Raw genomic sequence first — 18,779 nt, forward strand, 5'->3', positions numbered from 1 at the left:
TTGGCATGATATATCATATAAATATCTTCTTCTGGGTAAACAACATCAAAATTTAAAATAAGCAGAAGAATGCTTATTAATGTGATTTTTTTTCTAAAAAGTAAATTACTTTAGTACATTTAATTGAAATCCTTTTGGTTTCAATTAACAGCTTTCCTTCAATGTAACAGCTTTCCTTCAATGAGCTCAAAATGCCCATTGATTCCCATGTAAACTGTCCAGACTTCCCAAGTTGCCTGGTCACATATAAAATTCTTGGACAGTTAATTAGATTCAGAATCTCAGATTCTTCTTACCTATAGCATATCTCTAATCTCAGGCTTGATTCAGTAATGAAATCTCTTATTCTATCATCTCTGTATAGATAAATATAACTCTCAGTTAATTATACAAAGAACAATTTCCAGATTCTACGTATTTTTAGAATAATAAATTGCTCATGTGTATTGAACTCTTTAAGGCACAACAGATTTTAGTTCTCTAAGCAAATTTTGCAAAGGGCTACCCATAGAGTTTATCAACTCAGAAAACTCAGAAATGCTTTCTCGTTCCATGGACTCTTAAAAGCTTTATGCAAAGTTTAGGCTTTGGTGACAAGGCCATTGTAGGATTACAGCAAATTAACATAAACTTTCTAAAGGCAAGGACCAAGTATATTTATGTCCAATACAGTCCAATGTAGTTCAAGCTCATCATGGCTGAAGTGATGGAAATCTGATCAGGGAAGTCATGGCAATCTGTGGAATGATTAGTGTTGGGAGTCAGGGGCTCTAACTTTTACTTCTAGCTTTGCCTGTTTGCTTCATTTGAGGAGGCAACTCAGTCTATGCCTAAATTTACTCATCGGACAAATGAGCTTAATAATACTGCCCTGGCTTAAAGGGCACATTATAGAGTTATGACAAAAATAAAAGTGCTCTGTAAGCATAGGTATTCTTTGATGCAGCGTCCAATGGAATATTTCTGGCATGTGACTCAGTATACGCTATGCTATGCTAGGTAACTGGTCTGTTATGAATATTTTACTATCACTATTAGCAATATCATTAATAAAAATTAGATAAATCCAGCTAATATTTTGCTACCTCAAGTTAATATACATTAATTGAACATCTTAAGAAACTGAAGGTTGTTTATATATAAACATTATTTCAGGAAGTATTACTTTTAGATATTTGCCATATAACCAGAAAATGATTACTACAATAACAGGTTGTGATAATACTAACAACTAGTATAAAATTAGTATTATAATACTAAAAATATGTATATACCATATTAAAATGTTTTAAATTAATCTAATAATAACACAATAAAATTTTAAACACTATTTGAAAAGAATATGAGAATCTCATTGATTTCTGCAGGTATGTGTAAGGAAGGGCTGGTGAATTGGTTGAATCCTTTTTGGAACTGACCTTTTATTAATTTGATATAAGTCACTGGCATGAATAACATGACAGAACCAAGTCCCTCCCTATTAGCTCACACCTGAAGAGATATGTAGTTCTCAGGGTTCTAGTTTTAGCTCCTCCATTGAACTATGTGGCTACAGGCAAGGCAACCTTTTGAAACTTACGTTTTTCTCATTTGTAAAATGGGATACATAAATCCTGCCCTATCCTGTCTCAAATAGTCATTGTGATAATCAAATAAGATTATGGATGTGAACTTTGTTGGGAACTATAAATTACCACATAAATGTAATTTTGGGTGATGTCTTGCTCTGACTACTTTCTGAATAGAAGAACTGTATTATTTTCTCTTGATGTCAAGTTGTTTTACTTTTGTTTAACTCCTCTACTTTCATATTATTTTCCCTGGTAATGTTAGATACTCTTCAAAGTTATTTAAATCTCAACCTCCCAGAGAGTAACACACAGACAGCTTAAAGGCAAACCACTGACAAGAGAAGCTCTTGCATTCTGAAGTACACTCAGTCTTACATAGCTACGTATGAGACTCCCAGAGATGGTGTTCTCCCATCTTCCTCAGTCTTGCCCAAAGGCACAGGTGGTTCCTCATTGATCACACTTCTCAATTCTTGAAGAAGCTGTTTCAGGTCCCTTGTTGGATCTTCCTTCAGTGTGTTATGTTTCATAGAATGCTGAATTAAAACAATTTACAAAAAAAAAGACACTTTGTTTTTTCAGATTCACATGCTATTTCATATTATAAAATCAATTCAACTGGTAAATAAAAATTATGAAGGAGAAAGAAGAGGAAAACAAAAATCACCTGTAATCTTACTACTAAGGGATAATCAGTAATACCCAATCAATAATCAACATAGTGTCATATCTAATTTATAAATGTGTGTATAATTATTTACACATATATGCATACATATTTATAAATTAGAGTATGGGAGAACTTTCAGTCAAGATAGTGGAGTAGCTAAATGCTACTCCATGGGTCCTCCCATGACCACATCAAAATTACAACTAAACTACAGAACCATCATTGAGAATCATCTAAAGTCCAGCTAAAGAGAAGTCCTATGACTAAAGACATACAGAAGACACCACATGGAGACTGGTAGGAGGGGTGGAGATGCAGAAAGTCGGTCCCGCACCCAGGTGTAGTGGTTAAAAATTGGGAAGATATCTTAGCTGCAGAGGTCCTCCCAGAGGAGTGAGGGGTCCCAGCCCCACACCAGGCTCCCCAGCCCAGGGTTTCAGTGCCAGGAAGAGAAGTTCCCATAACTTCTGGCTATGAAAACCAGTGTAAATTGTGGCTGAGTAAGATGGAAAGTGGTTGGAGCCCCAGGTGTTCTTCTTAAAGGGCTCCTGCGTGGACTCAGTCTGAGCTCCAGTATTGGGGCAGAAGCTTGAAAGGCACCAGAAACATATAGGGGAAAAATGAATTGTCTGGCTTCAGGCTTCAGGCTGGAGGAGCAGGCAGCTTTCTCCCAGATATAACTGCTGGCAGAATCCATTGTTCCTTTGTTCAGCCCTTTCTGACCCAGCATGCAGATGCAGGCACGCACCATATCTGAGTCTCCATCATCCTGGCTAACTTCATTTGCTCCACCCTGGTGATTCCTGAGATCCTGCCCACCCAAATTGCAGGCCCACCCAAGCTGCTTCCAGTGGCTTTTCCATACAAATGGCCTGCCTTGGCTCATGCTGCAGACTTTCCCAAAAACCTCTCAAAGGTTCACAAACCCCAAACACGCAGTATTTGGCCTTGGGATGCCCCATGTCTCTTAAGCAGCTCCAAGCCTGGCACTATCACCAACCAGCCTTAGTATTCAGCTTAGCCTCTCCCAGGCACCTCCAAGCCCAGCACAAGTGGTGACCATCTGCAGATCACTTTAGAGTTCATCAAGTGGCCCCAGGCAGGGCACAGGCAGCAGCTAAACTTGGCCTGCACCAGAGCCTCCTCAAGAGGCCCCAGAATCAACACACCCAGTAGTCAGCTTTAGACCACACCAGAGCACAACCCAATCACCTCCACAAATGACACACCTGAAGGGCAGACTCAGCAGGCACCAGAGCCAAGCTAAAGCAAATCTTGCTTCGTAGGGTCAGACCCTGCACAACAGCTCCTCCACTGTAGTCATGGCCAGTCCTCACAACCAATCAGCCCCAGAGTCAATCCCACCTATTGATGTGCAAACAGCAACCAAGGCTCACCTACAAAAGGAGGGTACACACAACTCACACAAAGGACACACCTGGAGCACCAGGCTCAGGGACCAGGGAGACTGCACACTGGGCTGCACAGGACACCTGCTACATAAGGCCACTCTACAAAGACTGGGAGGCATAGTAGCCTTACCTAATACATAGAAACTAACACAGGGAAATAGCCAAAATGGGGAGACAAAGAAACATGTCCCAAATAAAAGTACAGAACAAAGCTCCAGAAAAAAACTAAACAAAATGGAGACAAGCAATCAAGCAAATGCAGAGTTCAAAACACTGGTTATAACAGATGCTTAACAGTCTCAGGGTGAACTTCAACATAGATATAGGAAACATTAAAATGGAGATAGAAAACATAAAAAGAATCAGTCAGAAATAAAGAATATAATAACTGAAATGAAAAATACATGAGAGGGAATCAACAGTAGCTTAGATGAAGCAGAGGATCAAATCAGCAATTTAGAAGATAAGGCAGCAGAAAACACCCAATCAGAACAGCAAAAAAAAAAAAAGAAAAAGAATCCAAAATAATGGGGATAGTTTAAGGAGCCTGTGGGATAATGACAAGCGTACTAACATTCGTACCAGAAGGAGAAGAGAAAGAGCAAGGAATTGAAAACCTATTTGAAGAAAAAAATGATGAAAAACTTCCTAACCTGGCAAAGGAAATAGATATACAAGCCCAGGAATCACAGAGTCCCAAACAAGATGAACCCAAAGAGGCCAACATCAAAACACATCATAATAAAAATGCCAAATGTTAAAGACAAAGAGAGACTCTTAAAAGCAGCAAGAGAAAAGCAGTTGGTTACCTACAAAGGAGCTCCCATAAGATAGTTGGCTGATTTCTCAACAGAAACTTTGTAGGCCAGAAGGGATTGGCATGAAATATTCAAAGTGATGAAAAGCAAGGACCTACAACCAAGATTGCTCTACCCAGCAAAGCTATCATTTAGAATCAAAGGATAAAGAGTTTCCCAGACAAGAAAAAGCTAAGGAGTTCATCAACAGCAAAACAGTATACAAGGAATGTTAGAGGGACTTCTTTAAGATGAAAAAAAAAAAGACCAAAAATATGAATAATAAAATGGCAATAACTACATATCTACCAACAATTACTTTAAATGTAAATGGATTAAATGCTCCAATCAGAAGACACAGGGTGGCTGAATGGATAAGAAAACAAGACCCATACATATGCTGCTTACATGAGACTCACTTCAGATTGAAAGACATACACAAACTGAAAGTAAAAGGATAGAAAAAGATATTTTATGAAAAAAAAAAAAAAGAAGTAAAAGCTGGGTAGCAATACTTATATCAGACAAAACAAGACCTTAAAACAAAGGTTATAACAAGAGACAAAGAAAGACTCAATAATTCCACTTCTGGAATTTATCTGAAGAAATCTAAAACACTAACCCCAAAGGGCATATGAAGTCAGACAATTAAGTTTGTGAACTCATTCTAGAAAAAGTGCTACATACCTCATTGCTGAATATCACCACAGTCACCTTCAAAATACTCCCCTTGGGAAGCTATGCACTGATACCTGTGCCTAGTCTACCCTTCAAAGCAATTTTGGAACTCTTTTTCTGGAATGGCCATCAGAGCTCTTGTCATAATTACCGTTGATGTCCTAAATGTTATCAAAATGTCTTCCTTTCAATATTTCCTTTAACTTTGGGTAAAGAAAGAAGTCAGTGGGGGCCAGATCAGGTGAGTAGGGAGGGTATTCCAATACAGTTATTTGTTTACTGGCTAAAAACTCCCTCACACACAGTGCCATGTGAGCTGGTGTATTGTCATGATGCAAGAGCCATGAATTGTTGGAGAAAAGTTTGGGTTGTTTTCGTCTTTTTCTTGCAGCCTTTTCAGCACTTCCAAATATTAAACTTGGTTAACTGTTTGTCCAGTTGGTACAAATTCATAATGAATAATCCCTCTGATATCAATAAAGGTTAGATACGGAATTTCAGAGCTGATCATTCTAGATGACCCTAGAGATCTTGTAGTCCAGATGCCTCATTAAGAGATAAAAAGGGCAGGGCACAATATATTTAACTGGCTTTCCAAGGTCACACATAGTAGTAACAGACATATCTTGAGTCCCAATGACTCCTGGTCAAATAACTTTGGTTTGCAAGGTTATTTGTGGAGGTGGGGGGGGAGGGTTTAAATTAATTTTTATCAATGTCACATACATAGTTTTAAAGGTAAACTGATTTTACAACACTTAAACCAAGAAGCAGCAGTCTCTTGTCCTCCCTCTGCCCACCTCCAAGTTCAGTCTCCATAGAGAACCATGCTTAGCTTCTAATATTATTATTTAAGTGCTTGATAGAATGTTCTATTATTTGTCCTGAGATAAACTGTTTTTCAATGCACACATCTTAAGTTTGTGAGAAGAGTCCACTTCAACTTTTAGACATGTCATAGTATATAATTCTCATTTAAATGGCACAGGTGGAATAACTGGTAAGTCAGTGGTGATCCTATTGCTATACATATATTAGGGCTGTTAACTAATGAAATTGATTTTCATGTGTGATTTATGGAATAAGTCTCATTTCTTTATAGAGTTGGAGCTGAATAATGGTTGCAGGAGTTTAGTGGTACCATACATACGTATTTTCAGAAGAGATAAATCTTGAGCTTTAAAAGTATGAGAAGTTGAACTAAAAAATTTCCAAAGTTTCTAATGTTTTAACTAAAGGGAATAAAAACATTTTATGATTATAAATAAGTTCATAAATAGTTCACAAAGAAACAATATACAGCAAATCATTTTCATCTTGGTAGAGTATTACATATACCACTAACTTGCCTTTGGCTTTTGAAATGATGCTTATTTTAGCCATCTCGACCTTTGCTTTGTTTTCGGGAAATGCTTGTGATGGAAAGGATTGAATATAGGCTATTAATAATTTCTTTAACAATTATTGTAAACATTAATCCCACTGAATATTTCATATTTGTTTTCCCCAGAAAAAAATACCAAATAGTGAAGAAAACATTCATCTGGTCTATATAAATCTAAAATCTATTAATTGAAAATGTCATAACTACAGATATATTTTTAAAATGAAATTCTTCTTAATTTAAAATTATTTATATATTATGTCATTTGCATCATGGATTAAAGGACTAGTTCCTTACATGAGACAGGAAGCTGGCTGTAGACTGGGAAGATGGTACATTAGAATGAGAATGGGCAGCCGATGATGGCTGTAGAAGGCGTGGTTTCACAGAAGAATTTGAGGTATATCCAGGGCCCTGAAGTTCCTGGAAAACAATATAGATGTGAGCAAAATAATTGTCTACCTACAATTAGAATTTTGAAATCAAATTGTATTTTTGCAAACATAATTTCAGTCTTACATGTTGAACTTATACAGAGTTATAAATCAAAGTACTGTATTAAGCAGAATGATTTTGTGTGTCTAAGTTACTCTATGAGGACTAAGCACATGCTTAGGAAGAGGCCTTCACCCTTTTGATTGATAATGTAATCCCCGTCAAAATCCCAATGACATTTTTTAAAGAAATAGAACAAACAATTTATCAGATTTGTATGGAACCATAAGAGACCCTGAATAGCCAAAGCAATCCTGGGTAAAAAGAACAAAGCTAGAAGTATCACACTCCCTAACTTCAAATTATACTACAAAGTAGCAATAGTCAAAATGGCATGGTACTGGCAGAAAGACAGACACACAGACCAATGGAACACCCAGAAGTAAATCCACATATATAGGCAAATAATTTTTGCAAAGTAGCCAAAAACATACAATGGAGAAAAGAAAGCCTCTTCAATGAATGGTTCTGGGAAAATTGGAAAGCCATGTGCAAAAGAAAGAAACTAGACTGCTGTTTGTTACCATACACAAAAATTAACTCAAAATGGATCAAAAACCTAAATGTAAGACCTGAAACAATAAAATACATAGATGAAAACATAGGTGTCAAATTTATGAACCTTGGTCTTAGAGAGGACTTTATGAATTTGACCTCAAAGGCAAGGGAGATAAAAGCAAAAATAAATGGATGGGACTATATGAAGCTAAAAGTCTTCTGCATAGCAAAAGAAACCATCAACAACACAAAAAAGGCAAACAACCAAATGAGAGAAGATATTTGCAAACAACACCTCTGATAATGGGTTAATATCTAAAATACTCACATATAAAGAATTCATACAACTCAACAACAAAAAATAAATAACCCAATTAAAAAATCGGCAGAGGATGTGAACAAATACTTCTCCCAAGAAGACATACAAAGAGTCAACAGATATATGAAAAGATATTCAGCTTCACTAGCTATTAGGGAAAAACCACAAACCAAAACCAAATTGAGATACTACCTCAAACCTGTTAGAATGTCTATTATCAACAAGACAAGTAATAACAAGTGTTGGGGAGGTTGTGAATGAAAAGGGCCCTCGTACACTGCTGGTGGGAATGTAAACTGGTATGGGCACTACAGAAAGCAGTATGGAGGAGGTTCCTCAAAAAATTAAGAATAGAGTTACCATATGACCCAGGAATCCCTTTTCTGGATATCTACAAAAAAAATCTGAAAACATTTATTCATAAAGATATATGTACTTCTATGTTCATTGCAGCATTGTTTACATTAGCTAAGATATGGGAGCAATGTAGGTGTCCATCAATAGATGATTGGATAAAGAAGATGTGGTACGTATGTACAATGGAATTTTACTCAGCCATAAGAAAAGATGAAATACTGCCATTTGCAACAACGTGATGGATCTTGAGAACATCATGCTGAGCGAAATAAGTCAGATGGAAACAGTCAAGAACCATATGTTTTCATGCATATATGGGATATAAAACTGAAAGTAAAAATTAATAAACAAATAAAAACTCAGACAGACAATGGTATGGTGGTCACCAGAAGGTAAGGGGGAGGGGTTGAAAGTAGAAAAGGGTAAAGGGGGTCAAATATATGGTGATGGAAGGAGACCTGACTTTGGGTGGTGAACACACAATACAATATACAGATGATTTTAGGGTATTAAGAATTGTACACTTGAAACCTGTATAATTTTATTAACGAATAAATTTACTAAAATTAAAAAAAAAAGATAAAAGCATTCCAGATGCGAAAACACACCTAGGATGGTATGCCACTACACTGGTTCCTAACTCTTACCAAAGACTCCACGCTAGTGCTGGCGTACTACTGAGCAAGATCCTGTACAACTATGGAGGGCTCCAGTGAAAGTATCAATACTGAGAGTTTAAAGTATGTCTGCAACTTAAAAAAATACTGGGAAAATAGACATGCATTTCAGTGGAAAATGTACTATTTTTAAAGAGTAAATGTTTTTGGCATGCAGATTACAACATTTTTGCTATTCTCCAAACAAGCCAAACACACTTGTACTTTGGGCCTTTGCACTTGCTTGACCGTTCTCTATGCAAAACTCTTCCCTCAGGTATTCCCAAGGCAGGCACTTTTGTGTTTCCCCCATTTATTATAAACTTAACATCAAGCATTGTGCTTCAATATGTTACTATACGTGAAAAGGGTAGGTATAGCACGTAACAATGTTTGTACAGATTTTATAATTGTTAGTATCAGATAATGCTGAAAAGTACACTTGAATATATCTAAGGTAATAAATAAAATATATCAAACAATGGCATTATTTTGCTTACACTACTATTTATGATGAAAAAAAAACACCTTACTTTTACATCCAAAGTGTGTTGAAGTTTTAGGCGCACAGATTCTTGTTCCTGACGTTGTATTATATCTTGACATTCTGCAAACTGCAAAGATGCCTACAATCAGGAAACCACATATGGTTTATCCTCCATTTTTATGCAATTTTATTTTATTAGCCTATAAATGCAGAGCTGCAATATCTTCAAGGAAACTTCCCCACTCTTAGCACACTGTATTACATTCATCTATTTATTCATCTGTTTTATCCAACAGAGAACAATTGGAGGCAATGTCTATATCCTCTGTATCCCAGCATCTACATCCCATTTATATGTGGAGGGCACTCAAAAGAATGAACTAAGGATGAAATGAGCAAACAGCATTAGCAATGTAAAAAAAAAAAAAATTATATAAAAATAACCACAACTGAAATTCATTGAGTCAATATATCATGTTTTAAGACCAAGTTGGCATAGGTGGGATCACATATCATTTTACCTAACCATGAAGGTTCTGATTTCTTAAGAATCAAGGACTAGTTTTGGTAAATATTTCACCTTCCAGAGTTTTCAGGTGACAGGAAGAGATATTTATTCTGCCATAATAAATGGCAATGACAAATAGAGTGTTACTGATCTGTCTCATTTTTTTTTTTTTTTTTATGTTTTCTACCTGCATCTTCTGGACCCCACAAAATGCCAGATATTAGCATTATTTCATCATTTTATTGATACTTTTAACAGACTGTATTCTACTTAGTGTTCAAGTTGTTCTTTCATAGTAAGTTAGATTGGAGACATTTTTAATTATTCAGTCCACTAAGGGCACCAGGAGCACCTTACATCTTATATCTTACTGCTTCTGTGACTGCAATGGCCTGAAGAAGATAATTTTGTAAAAAGTACACATTATAACTATGTTTTTAAATCTCAGAAGAGACTTCTCCATAGGATATGGTTTTACCTTGTGCTAGGTGATTGGAATATAATATAGATTTGGTTCCTATCAACATGGAGCTTTCATTCAGAACAATTCTACTTAGTTAATAGCTATTTGGTTGATAATTACTTTATATATTTAATTAATAACTACCTTATCGAGAGCAACTTCCATATTAGCAACTTTTTCTTTCAAACGGCGTTCCTGAGATCTCAAGACTTCTAGTTCTCCAGCCATCTTGTTTTTCTCTGTTGCAACAGTACTCAATTCCTGGCTTAGTTTATTCTTTTCTTCTTTTAGAAAATGTTTTTCCTACAGTTATAGAGGAGAAAATACCAGAAGTGATATGCTAATGTAGATGCTGAGGTGTGATAAAAATATAAAACTGTTATATAAAGATCAATCTGAACTATAGTTTAATTCATCTGCCATTTAATTGCTTCTGATTTGGAGTTGGGAGCTGCTAGAATTATATTACCACGTATTCTCTCATTTTTATCACTGCTGGCATTATTATATTTTTTAGGTTTAATGAATCTTTGATAAAACCTACCAAATATGTAATAACTATGTTGTCATAAAAAGAAACAGTGTATGGTGAATTGAGATTGAGTAATCATGTATCAAATTTTATTGAAACTCGTTTAAAATGACAGAAGAGATTTAAAGAAGATGCATTTATGTGAAAGCTTTCTGGGTTTCTATTTTGTTTCAAGGTTGAATATTCATTTCACAAATGCCTACTGCAGTCCCTCTGACATAAAAAGAAATGGGACACACAGATCCTGCCCTCAAATCACTTATCATCCAGTGATGAGAATAAGCTTACTGACATACTTATAGAGAGTCTTTGGTATTCAACAAAATTTCATCAAAATTAGTTCAGTCCTTTAAAAACCATCATGGAATAGGCAGACAAAAAGAAAAATGAATAATAGTCAAGTTAAAATATACACCTCAATTTATTTAAATATTTTTTTCATAGAGAAAATGTTTAATGTAAACAAGGCAGAAGGAATCGCCACTGTAACACACATTTTGGATGTAAATAATTTTTCCTTTTTTGATTAGTTAGGCAGAAAAGATTTCAAAAAGAGGGATAAATTTCACAAGCAGCCTCCTTCCCTTTGAAGGGAATGTCATTGAGCTTTGATGAATACCTTCCTTTAGTGGGGGCAGGCAGTCTGGTGATAGCAGGCAATACCTCTTAAGGCCCTACGTACCCTCAGGGAGGACGAGCATAAGCGCTGCTTTAGGTTCCAAATAGGCCAATAATGGATGAAGAAAGAATGGGAAAGAACACAGAAAGAGGAAATACATAAGTCCAAATGATGAGAGGTATGCAAAAATGTACGCACGTACTTGTTAATCTTTAGACTCATTCTAGAAAAGTATTTCAGCAGCTCATTTTGGGTGTCAGTAAAGCAATTACTGTAGTTGCACTCATTTTCTACTTATGCCCTTCATTTTCTCACCCCATTACAGTCAGTTCTAACTTCTTTTAAAAATGCAAATTTTTCCAACGTGATTGATATATTAGGGAACATTTGAGCATAACAGAAATTTCATTTACTTGTGCGCAGTTTCATTTATGAGAAATACTAGATCAATGCAGAAAACTGCATCCAGCTAAACAGAGCTGCACAGGAAGACACAAAAAGCATACATGCATTCTTCTAACAACTACCTTTCAGCTACCTCAGTTTACTTTGTGTTTTGAGCCACATCCAAGGACATCTGATGTTGTAGAAAACACACCTCTATCCCTCCATAACTCACAAGCTGCAACCCTTCTACACACAGTTCCACAAGCAAACTTTAGGTCTTTTTAAAGGGGCCATAGTTATTGTAGTGTTTATGTATTTCTTAACCATTGAACATGGGTAAAACTGCTATCATTTTCATTAGGTTCCTAGTGTGTGTGTGTGTGTGTGTGTGTGTGTGTGTGTGTGTGTGTGACTGATGAAATTTGTTAGTGTGGTGCTCCTAACCTATTGTTCCCATAAGCCCTTTGGTTTTTACTGCACAATTTTGTGTAGCACAGTGATTTTAGGAACACGTATGTTACAATATAGTGAAACTGTGCTTTGTTTATAATCACTCCCTATCTCTGTCAGTAATGTCCTTTTGCCCATTTCCTGCAGTTAACTAGCTCTTTTGAGATCCTGCTCAAATCTTCCTTCAGGAACGTTTCCCTCATTGTCTCAGTCAGAAGTCGCCTTTTCTCATTTCTCCACTGTACTTTTTATGTCTGCTCTGTCTTATTTAGTCTTGACATATATTAACAAGTTACCATATTGGCTTCCCCCACCCTGAGGCCAGGGACTCACCTTATTTGCATTTGTCATTGCCTCTTCCAAAAACTGTATCTTGCTCTGAAGGGCTTCTATCTGACCTCTTTTAGCTGTGATTTGCTTTTGCATCCCCATTGCCACTTTCATAGCTAGAAAAACAAAAGGAAGTAAACTGTGCCTCAGTTTTTCAAGTTGATAAATTTTGAGAGGCTACTATAATATGATGGTTAAACATTATAAGAAGGTGACAAGTAAGATTCTCCAAGATCCCCGGACAGTGGTAAGGGAGTGATCTTGGAAACAGGTCTTCAGATTTCACAACATTTGGTTATAACAATTTTCAGCAATTACTCAGAGATTTTGAAATGATACATATATTTGTGATGTTTTGTGGTTTCCTGACTACTAGAATGAATTTCATTGACCACTGTAGTTACCATATCTCTAATATGGCATGGTAATAAACAATATTGACCAAATTGATACTCACATATAGGAAATATATACATAAAAATACATAGTCGTAATAATGAATAATATATATATTTTTACTAAAATTTTTCTAGAAACTCATATTTAAAATACCACACAAGACATCTACTGTTAGTGGTCTTTTTAAAGATTCTAGTGATATCACAAACCATTCAATTTTCATTTTTGTGGTTATTGTCATGTGCTTGGAATTCACTACTGTTCCAATAGTTAAATTGGCAACGTAAGCATATATGTGATTATTTTAGTAAAACTAGGGATGAGAATGTCCTAGATAAGTAGTAGACACTGAATACTTAAGACATGAAGCTCATCCTTGTTTGGAAATTCAAAGTCAGAGACCCTATGTTTGAGATGCCACTGCTTTGAGTCATGTCCAGCTATAACTTAGAAAAAGAAAATGTACTATTCTTTGAAAATAAACTATCAGAGAAGATGAAAGGTCTGACTTTTTGCTAATAAGATATAGGTCCTATAGCTAAACTGTCAAAAACAGGGTTAATGCAGGCACAGTTCATTGATATATTATTAATAGATCAAAAGTCTGACATCATTTGCTGACCACTCTGAAGAATTCTGGTCTGATTAAGTGGATCATGGTTGACCTTCAAAGTAATTTTCTTAAATAAATCTTTTTTATTTTAAGATGATTTTAATCAATGAAAATAAGCATTTGAATATGTGCAAATACATGATTACCTAGTTAATTTAATAATTCTAATATGACTGGGGCAGTTGTGGAGATGCCTGGAGAGCACCGAGGAAGGGACTCTGTCTGGTGGGGGGAAGGGGGAGACAAACCCCACAAGGCCTCTGGAATGACCTCTCCAAACTCCACTATTTTCTCAGTATTAAACAGCAAAGAAAGAGCTAAATCTCCCAGAACCACACAAAGTATGGAATGCTTCCAGAATTTGCATGCCATCTTTGTGCAGGCCGTACTCATCTTCTCTGTATTGTTCCATTTTGGGTATACGTGCTGCTGAAGCAAGGACAAAAATAAATCTTTTGACATTAAAAAATATTGACAAATAGAAAAATGTTGATTTTACTTAAATAGTGGTTCTTTTTTTTTTAATTAAAGTTTATTGGGGTGACAATTGTTAGTAAAGTTACATAAGTCAGACAGAAAAAGCAGAGAACCATGATTTCACTGATATGTGGTATATAAACCAAAAACAACAAAAGAACAAGACAAACAAATGAGAAACAAAAACTCATAGACACAGACAATAGTTTAGTGGTTACAGAGGGTAAGGGGGGTGGGGGGTGGGAGATGAGGGTAAAGGGGATTAAATAGTGATTCTTAAAGTCAGCTAATATATCCATACCAACAATGACATGAATAAAATGATACAACAAATAACCTTTTCTTTCCGAATTAATACAGATAGCAAGGTAAAAAGTGTCTAAGTGGTGAGAAGGGACCCGTCATCCGAGCAGTTCAATTCCCAGGGCTCTTCTCCATTTTAATCACAGAGAAGGAATCATGAACTGACAATTAGCCACAGATATACAGTTAACCCTCGAACAACATGGGTTTGAACTGTGTGGGTCCACTTATACATGAATCTTTTTCAATAAATACTGTAAATGTATTGTCTTTTCCTTATGGCTTTTTTTTTTAAACATTTTCTTTTCTGTAGCTTACTTTATTATAAGAATACTGTGTATAATACACATAACATACAACATATGTGTTAATTGACTGTTTATGTTAAGGGTAAGGCTTCCAGTCAATAGTAGGCTATTAGTAGTTAGGTTTGGGGGAGTCAAAAGTTATGTGTGGATTTTCTACTGCTCAGGGCTTGGTGCCCCTAACACACATGTTGTTATGGGTCAACTGTATAGTTTATATAGATCATGAACATTTGAAAAATAAGGGGTTGAATGAAAATTATCAGTAACTTGTATTTATATTCACACTTCCTTTAAAATAATTGGCATTTATAGACAGTGAAGTCCATAGAAATTATTGAAATAGCTACAGGAAAAGAAAGATTCAGATATTTGAGGGATTAAATTAAACACATGGCAATTTCCCTAAAACAAACTAAGTAGAACTACTGTTATATAACACCAGTCGATACCTATTAATGTGTATCTCTCAAATCATGTGGCACTGTGAAGAGGTGGCAGGCCATGTACCCAGGTTTGTGTTTTAATAAATCTAGACCAATGGAATTAAAAATAGAAGGAAAAATCTAATAAAGCATACCATGACCATCAGATCCTTCCATTGACTTTAATGTATTTCTTGTTTGTTCTAACTCAGACTGTGCAGATTTTAATTGCATTTTCAGCTTATTTGTAGTAGTTTCCATTTCTTCACTTTTGTTTCGAAAATTCCTCTTTAAGACTTCATAGTCTTCTGTACAATGTATTAATCAATAATAGATGGTTACTTTTTCTATCCCATTGTTATGAATATATTTTATTTGTAATTAATGATCACAGAATTTTAGGGCTGGAAGAGACTTCATATAGTTACATCATCATTTGTTACAGGAATTAGATGTATGTACATACGCATTCGCAGGGCTCTTTCTTTTTAATCTGCATGAATAGACTCTCCTCCTGTAGTCATTTATTACGCATTGCTTTTTCTGGCCAGTGTAATTGGCTCATATCTATTTCATCTTAAGCCTTCTTGGCTGATCGTCTTCACTACAATGGATTTAACCACCATCTGTAGGTGGATGAATCTCTATGATACGATAAGTAACCTGAGGCTGCCATGTGTCTTTTCTGACTTTTTATCTCAAAATACCTGGCTCACATTCATTATTAGTATACAAGAATGCACACACACACACACACACACACACGCACACACACACAATCTATTTATTTACATTTATATATGATAGGTAGGTTTACATACAAAGGGAACAAACAGCCAATACCTCTTTGCTGAGATCTAACTCTGTCTATCCACATTTCCATGTGGATGCCCTAGTGCCACCCAAGCCAATTGTCTCATACTGACTGTAACTCACCCTCCTGCCCTTCAACCTGCCCTCCTTCCTGTTTCCCTCTCTCAGTTGCTGGTATCATTGTTCTTCCAATATTTCAAACTTAAAACCTGAAACCTATACACAACCACCCCCAAATCAATAAGTACTGTTGATTCAATCTCCAAAAATATTCTGAATTCTTCCTTTTCCTCTCATTCTCACTGCCACTTCCTTAGCTCGAGTTCTCATCATATTTCCCGGGGACCCTGCAAAATCCTCTTTAACTGGTTGGCCTGTCCCTTTAAGTTTTGCCTTTCTCTACTTCCTGCTGATACTGTCCTCCTAAAATGTAAAGTTGATAACAACAATCTCTTACTTAGCATCTTTTGCTGGCTCCACATTGTCTGTGGCTATCCCGCCTCATTTCTTAGTCCTCATTCCTTTGCACTTTTACTCCAACAAGCACTTGTAAGGTCACATGTTATTTCATGGCTTCATGGTTTTGCCCACATTTTCTCTGCCTGGAGTGCCCTTCTACCTCTTTTTCACCTGCCAAATTCCTTGTCCTCCTTCAAACCTAGTACAGATGTCACCTCCTGTAGGAGGCTGATTCTCTACTCTCGCCTACATCTGCAGCCAGTATATATGTCTACTGGGCTTCACTCACTGAACTACAACCCTTTCTTTATAGTCTGGCTCCCAAGTAGCTAGGAGTCTCACTGTTGTGTTTTTAGGGCCTGACTCACTATCTGGCCATAGTAAATGCTTAGGAACCATTGACTTTTGTGTGTAGTGGGTGTGGGGTGTGTGTGAAACAAGTGTTACCTGTACCATGCTAATGGGGAACAAGAAGTATTTCATTTTTAAATTTAAGGCCTTGGATTTTTCCTTTCAAGAAATCTGCATAACTCTGTTTCCATATGTTGCTTCATTCTTAAACCTCTAATCAAGGCATTTGGCTCAAAGGACTCAAGGTTTCCCTCACCCTTCTCTTGGAAACTCAGTAAAGAGTTTCATGGAGTCTGAGGGCTGAAAAAAATAAACAGTTAATAAGTGCAAGATATGGAAGCTCTTCAAGTAGAAGTATCAAGGTTTCAGATGAAGTTCTCCACTGGGGCAGCATGATCAACCCGTATTTGTAATGTGGGATGAGGACGCATTCTTTTGCAATAGTCCTAATATCCACATTGGACTTCACTGATAACACTATTTTTTTTTCTAGCAGAATTTGAACTGAAGTAACATACCTGTAAGACTGTTTAACTCATTCCTACCAGCTTTCACCTCACTTAATAATTGATCTCTCTCTTGTTTGATGTCCTTTACTGCACGGAGCCGCTCAGAGCCTGCATTCACCAGCTTCACCTTTTCCAGCTCCAGGTCACTCACTCTGGCCTCAAGTTCTCGTATCTTTGCATCTTTTTTATCTTTTAAAATCTAAATATAGGGATAAATACAAAGACATAAAAATATGTACTTATATAGTTATAATTGATATTGTCTTAGTATCCTAGCTATGTCTATATATTTACATCTATATGTAAATGTATTTTCACTATTTCCCAGGATACTAAATTAGTATTTTATTATAAATCATCAATAGAGTAAGCAAGAAAACAAAAGGAATATTTTACCTTTCTTTTAACCTTAAATGTCAGTTCAGCATATAGTTGTGCCATGTGACTACTGAGTACCTGAAATGTGGCCAATCTAAGTGGAGATGTGCTATAAAGTGTAAAATACACCAGATTTAAAAGACTTTATATCTTTAAAAAATGTAAAATATCCCAGTTGTTATATTGATTGCAATATGAAAATATCACCATATTTTGGGATATGTTGAGTTAAGTAAAATATGTTCTTAATTTCCTCTGTTTCTTTTTACATGTCTACTAGAAAATTTAAAATTACATGTGTGGTTCACATTACATTTTCTAGTAGAGCCAGCCTAGATTCTTCCAAGCAAATACTATTTAAAAGCAATCTGACTTTTTTGGTTATCAGATAGTCCCCTCAAATTAAGGCCTGTTGGCCTTAAATACAATACAGACATTTTATGGCACTTTGTTTTATTGTATCTCACAGATGTTGCATTTTTTACAAATCGAAGGCAATACCCCCTACCAGCATAAAAATGACGACTCACTTTATTGAGTAATTTGCTTTATTGCGGTGATCTGGAACTGAACCTGCAATATCTCTGAGGTACGCCTGTCCTAGTAGTTTGACTGTATAATAGCAGTTTAAATATATAGGCCAATGCAATATTTGAAATGTAAACATGTGACACGTTTTTAGCTGTTTCAAAAAGGATCAGCGGAGAGCTGTGGGCTTGTCTCACTACCCACCTGGGGTGGGCTTGGGCAGTAAAGGTCCTAACCAAGGCTATGCGATGCCACTTGCCTAGCAGCTCTTGGTAATTGCCATACTAGATCTAGCTGGCCTCATGGGATTAGAAATGGGGAGGGCTTTCCCTGGGAGAGAGTGAGGCATCACAGCATGTATTTGATATATGCTACTCCTGTCCCACCTCATGGGACCAGCTGATGGTCATTCAGTCCTTTCTTAGCCTTGTAAGAAAGGATCCAGCTTTGAAGACCTGCATTAATGGGAGAAAGCTCACCCTGCTTTTCTGCTGTCAGTGTGTGCAGGAACCAGTCTAAGGAAGTGAGAGAAACCTTATCTTGTAGCACCAGGACTCCCCTCCTTCTTCCTCACTGCTTTGTGGAGGGAAGTGGACATGGGTGGCA

At 36.3% G+C, this 18,779-nt stretch overlaps 1 protein-coding gene and 1 non-coding gene across 3 annotated transcripts in view; both read right to left on the minus strand.

Moving 5' to 3' along the window:
- The window catches only part of CCDC158 (coiled-coil domain containing 158), a 52,741-nt gene that overhangs the window by 10,455 nt on the left and 23,507 nt on the right, over positions 1–18,779 (minus strand). The window contains exons 11-18 of one of the 2 annotated variants that reach the window (XM_088791484.1): positions 17,277–17,466; positions 15,291–15,443; positions 12,617–12,729; positions 10,440–10,598; positions 9,371–9,463; positions 6,810–6,935; positions 1,947–2,107; positions 297–356 (exon numbers count right to left, since the gene is read on the minus strand). In XM_088791484.1, coding sequence (XP_088647610.1) covers positions 297–356; positions 1,947–2,107; positions 6,810–6,935; positions 9,371–9,463; positions 10,440–10,598; positions 12,617–12,729; positions 15,291–15,443; positions 17,277–17,466 — 1,055 coding nt within the window. The remainder of the gene's footprint in view (positions 1–296; positions 357–1,946; positions 2,108–6,809; positions 6,936–9,370; positions 9,464–10,439; positions 10,599–12,616; positions 12,730–15,290; positions 15,444–17,276; positions 17,467–18,779) is intronic. The other variant, XM_088791487.1, reaches the window with a different exon arrangement.
- LOC141570246 (U6 spliceosomal RNA) lies at positions 13,963–14,067 on the minus strand. The gene has a single exon (XR_012494256.2). It is a non-coding gene; the product is annotated as a U6 spliceosomal RNA (small nuclear RNA).

The sequence above is a fragment of the Rhinolophus sinicus genome, chromosome 1 (assembly GCF_057876585.1).
Source record: "Rhinolophus sinicus isolate RSI-liver-muscle chromosome 1, RSI-T2T, whole genome shotgun sequence".
Taxonomy (NCBI): Eukaryota; Metazoa; Chordata; class Mammalia; order Chiroptera; family Rhinolophidae; genus Rhinolophus; species Rhinolophus sinicus.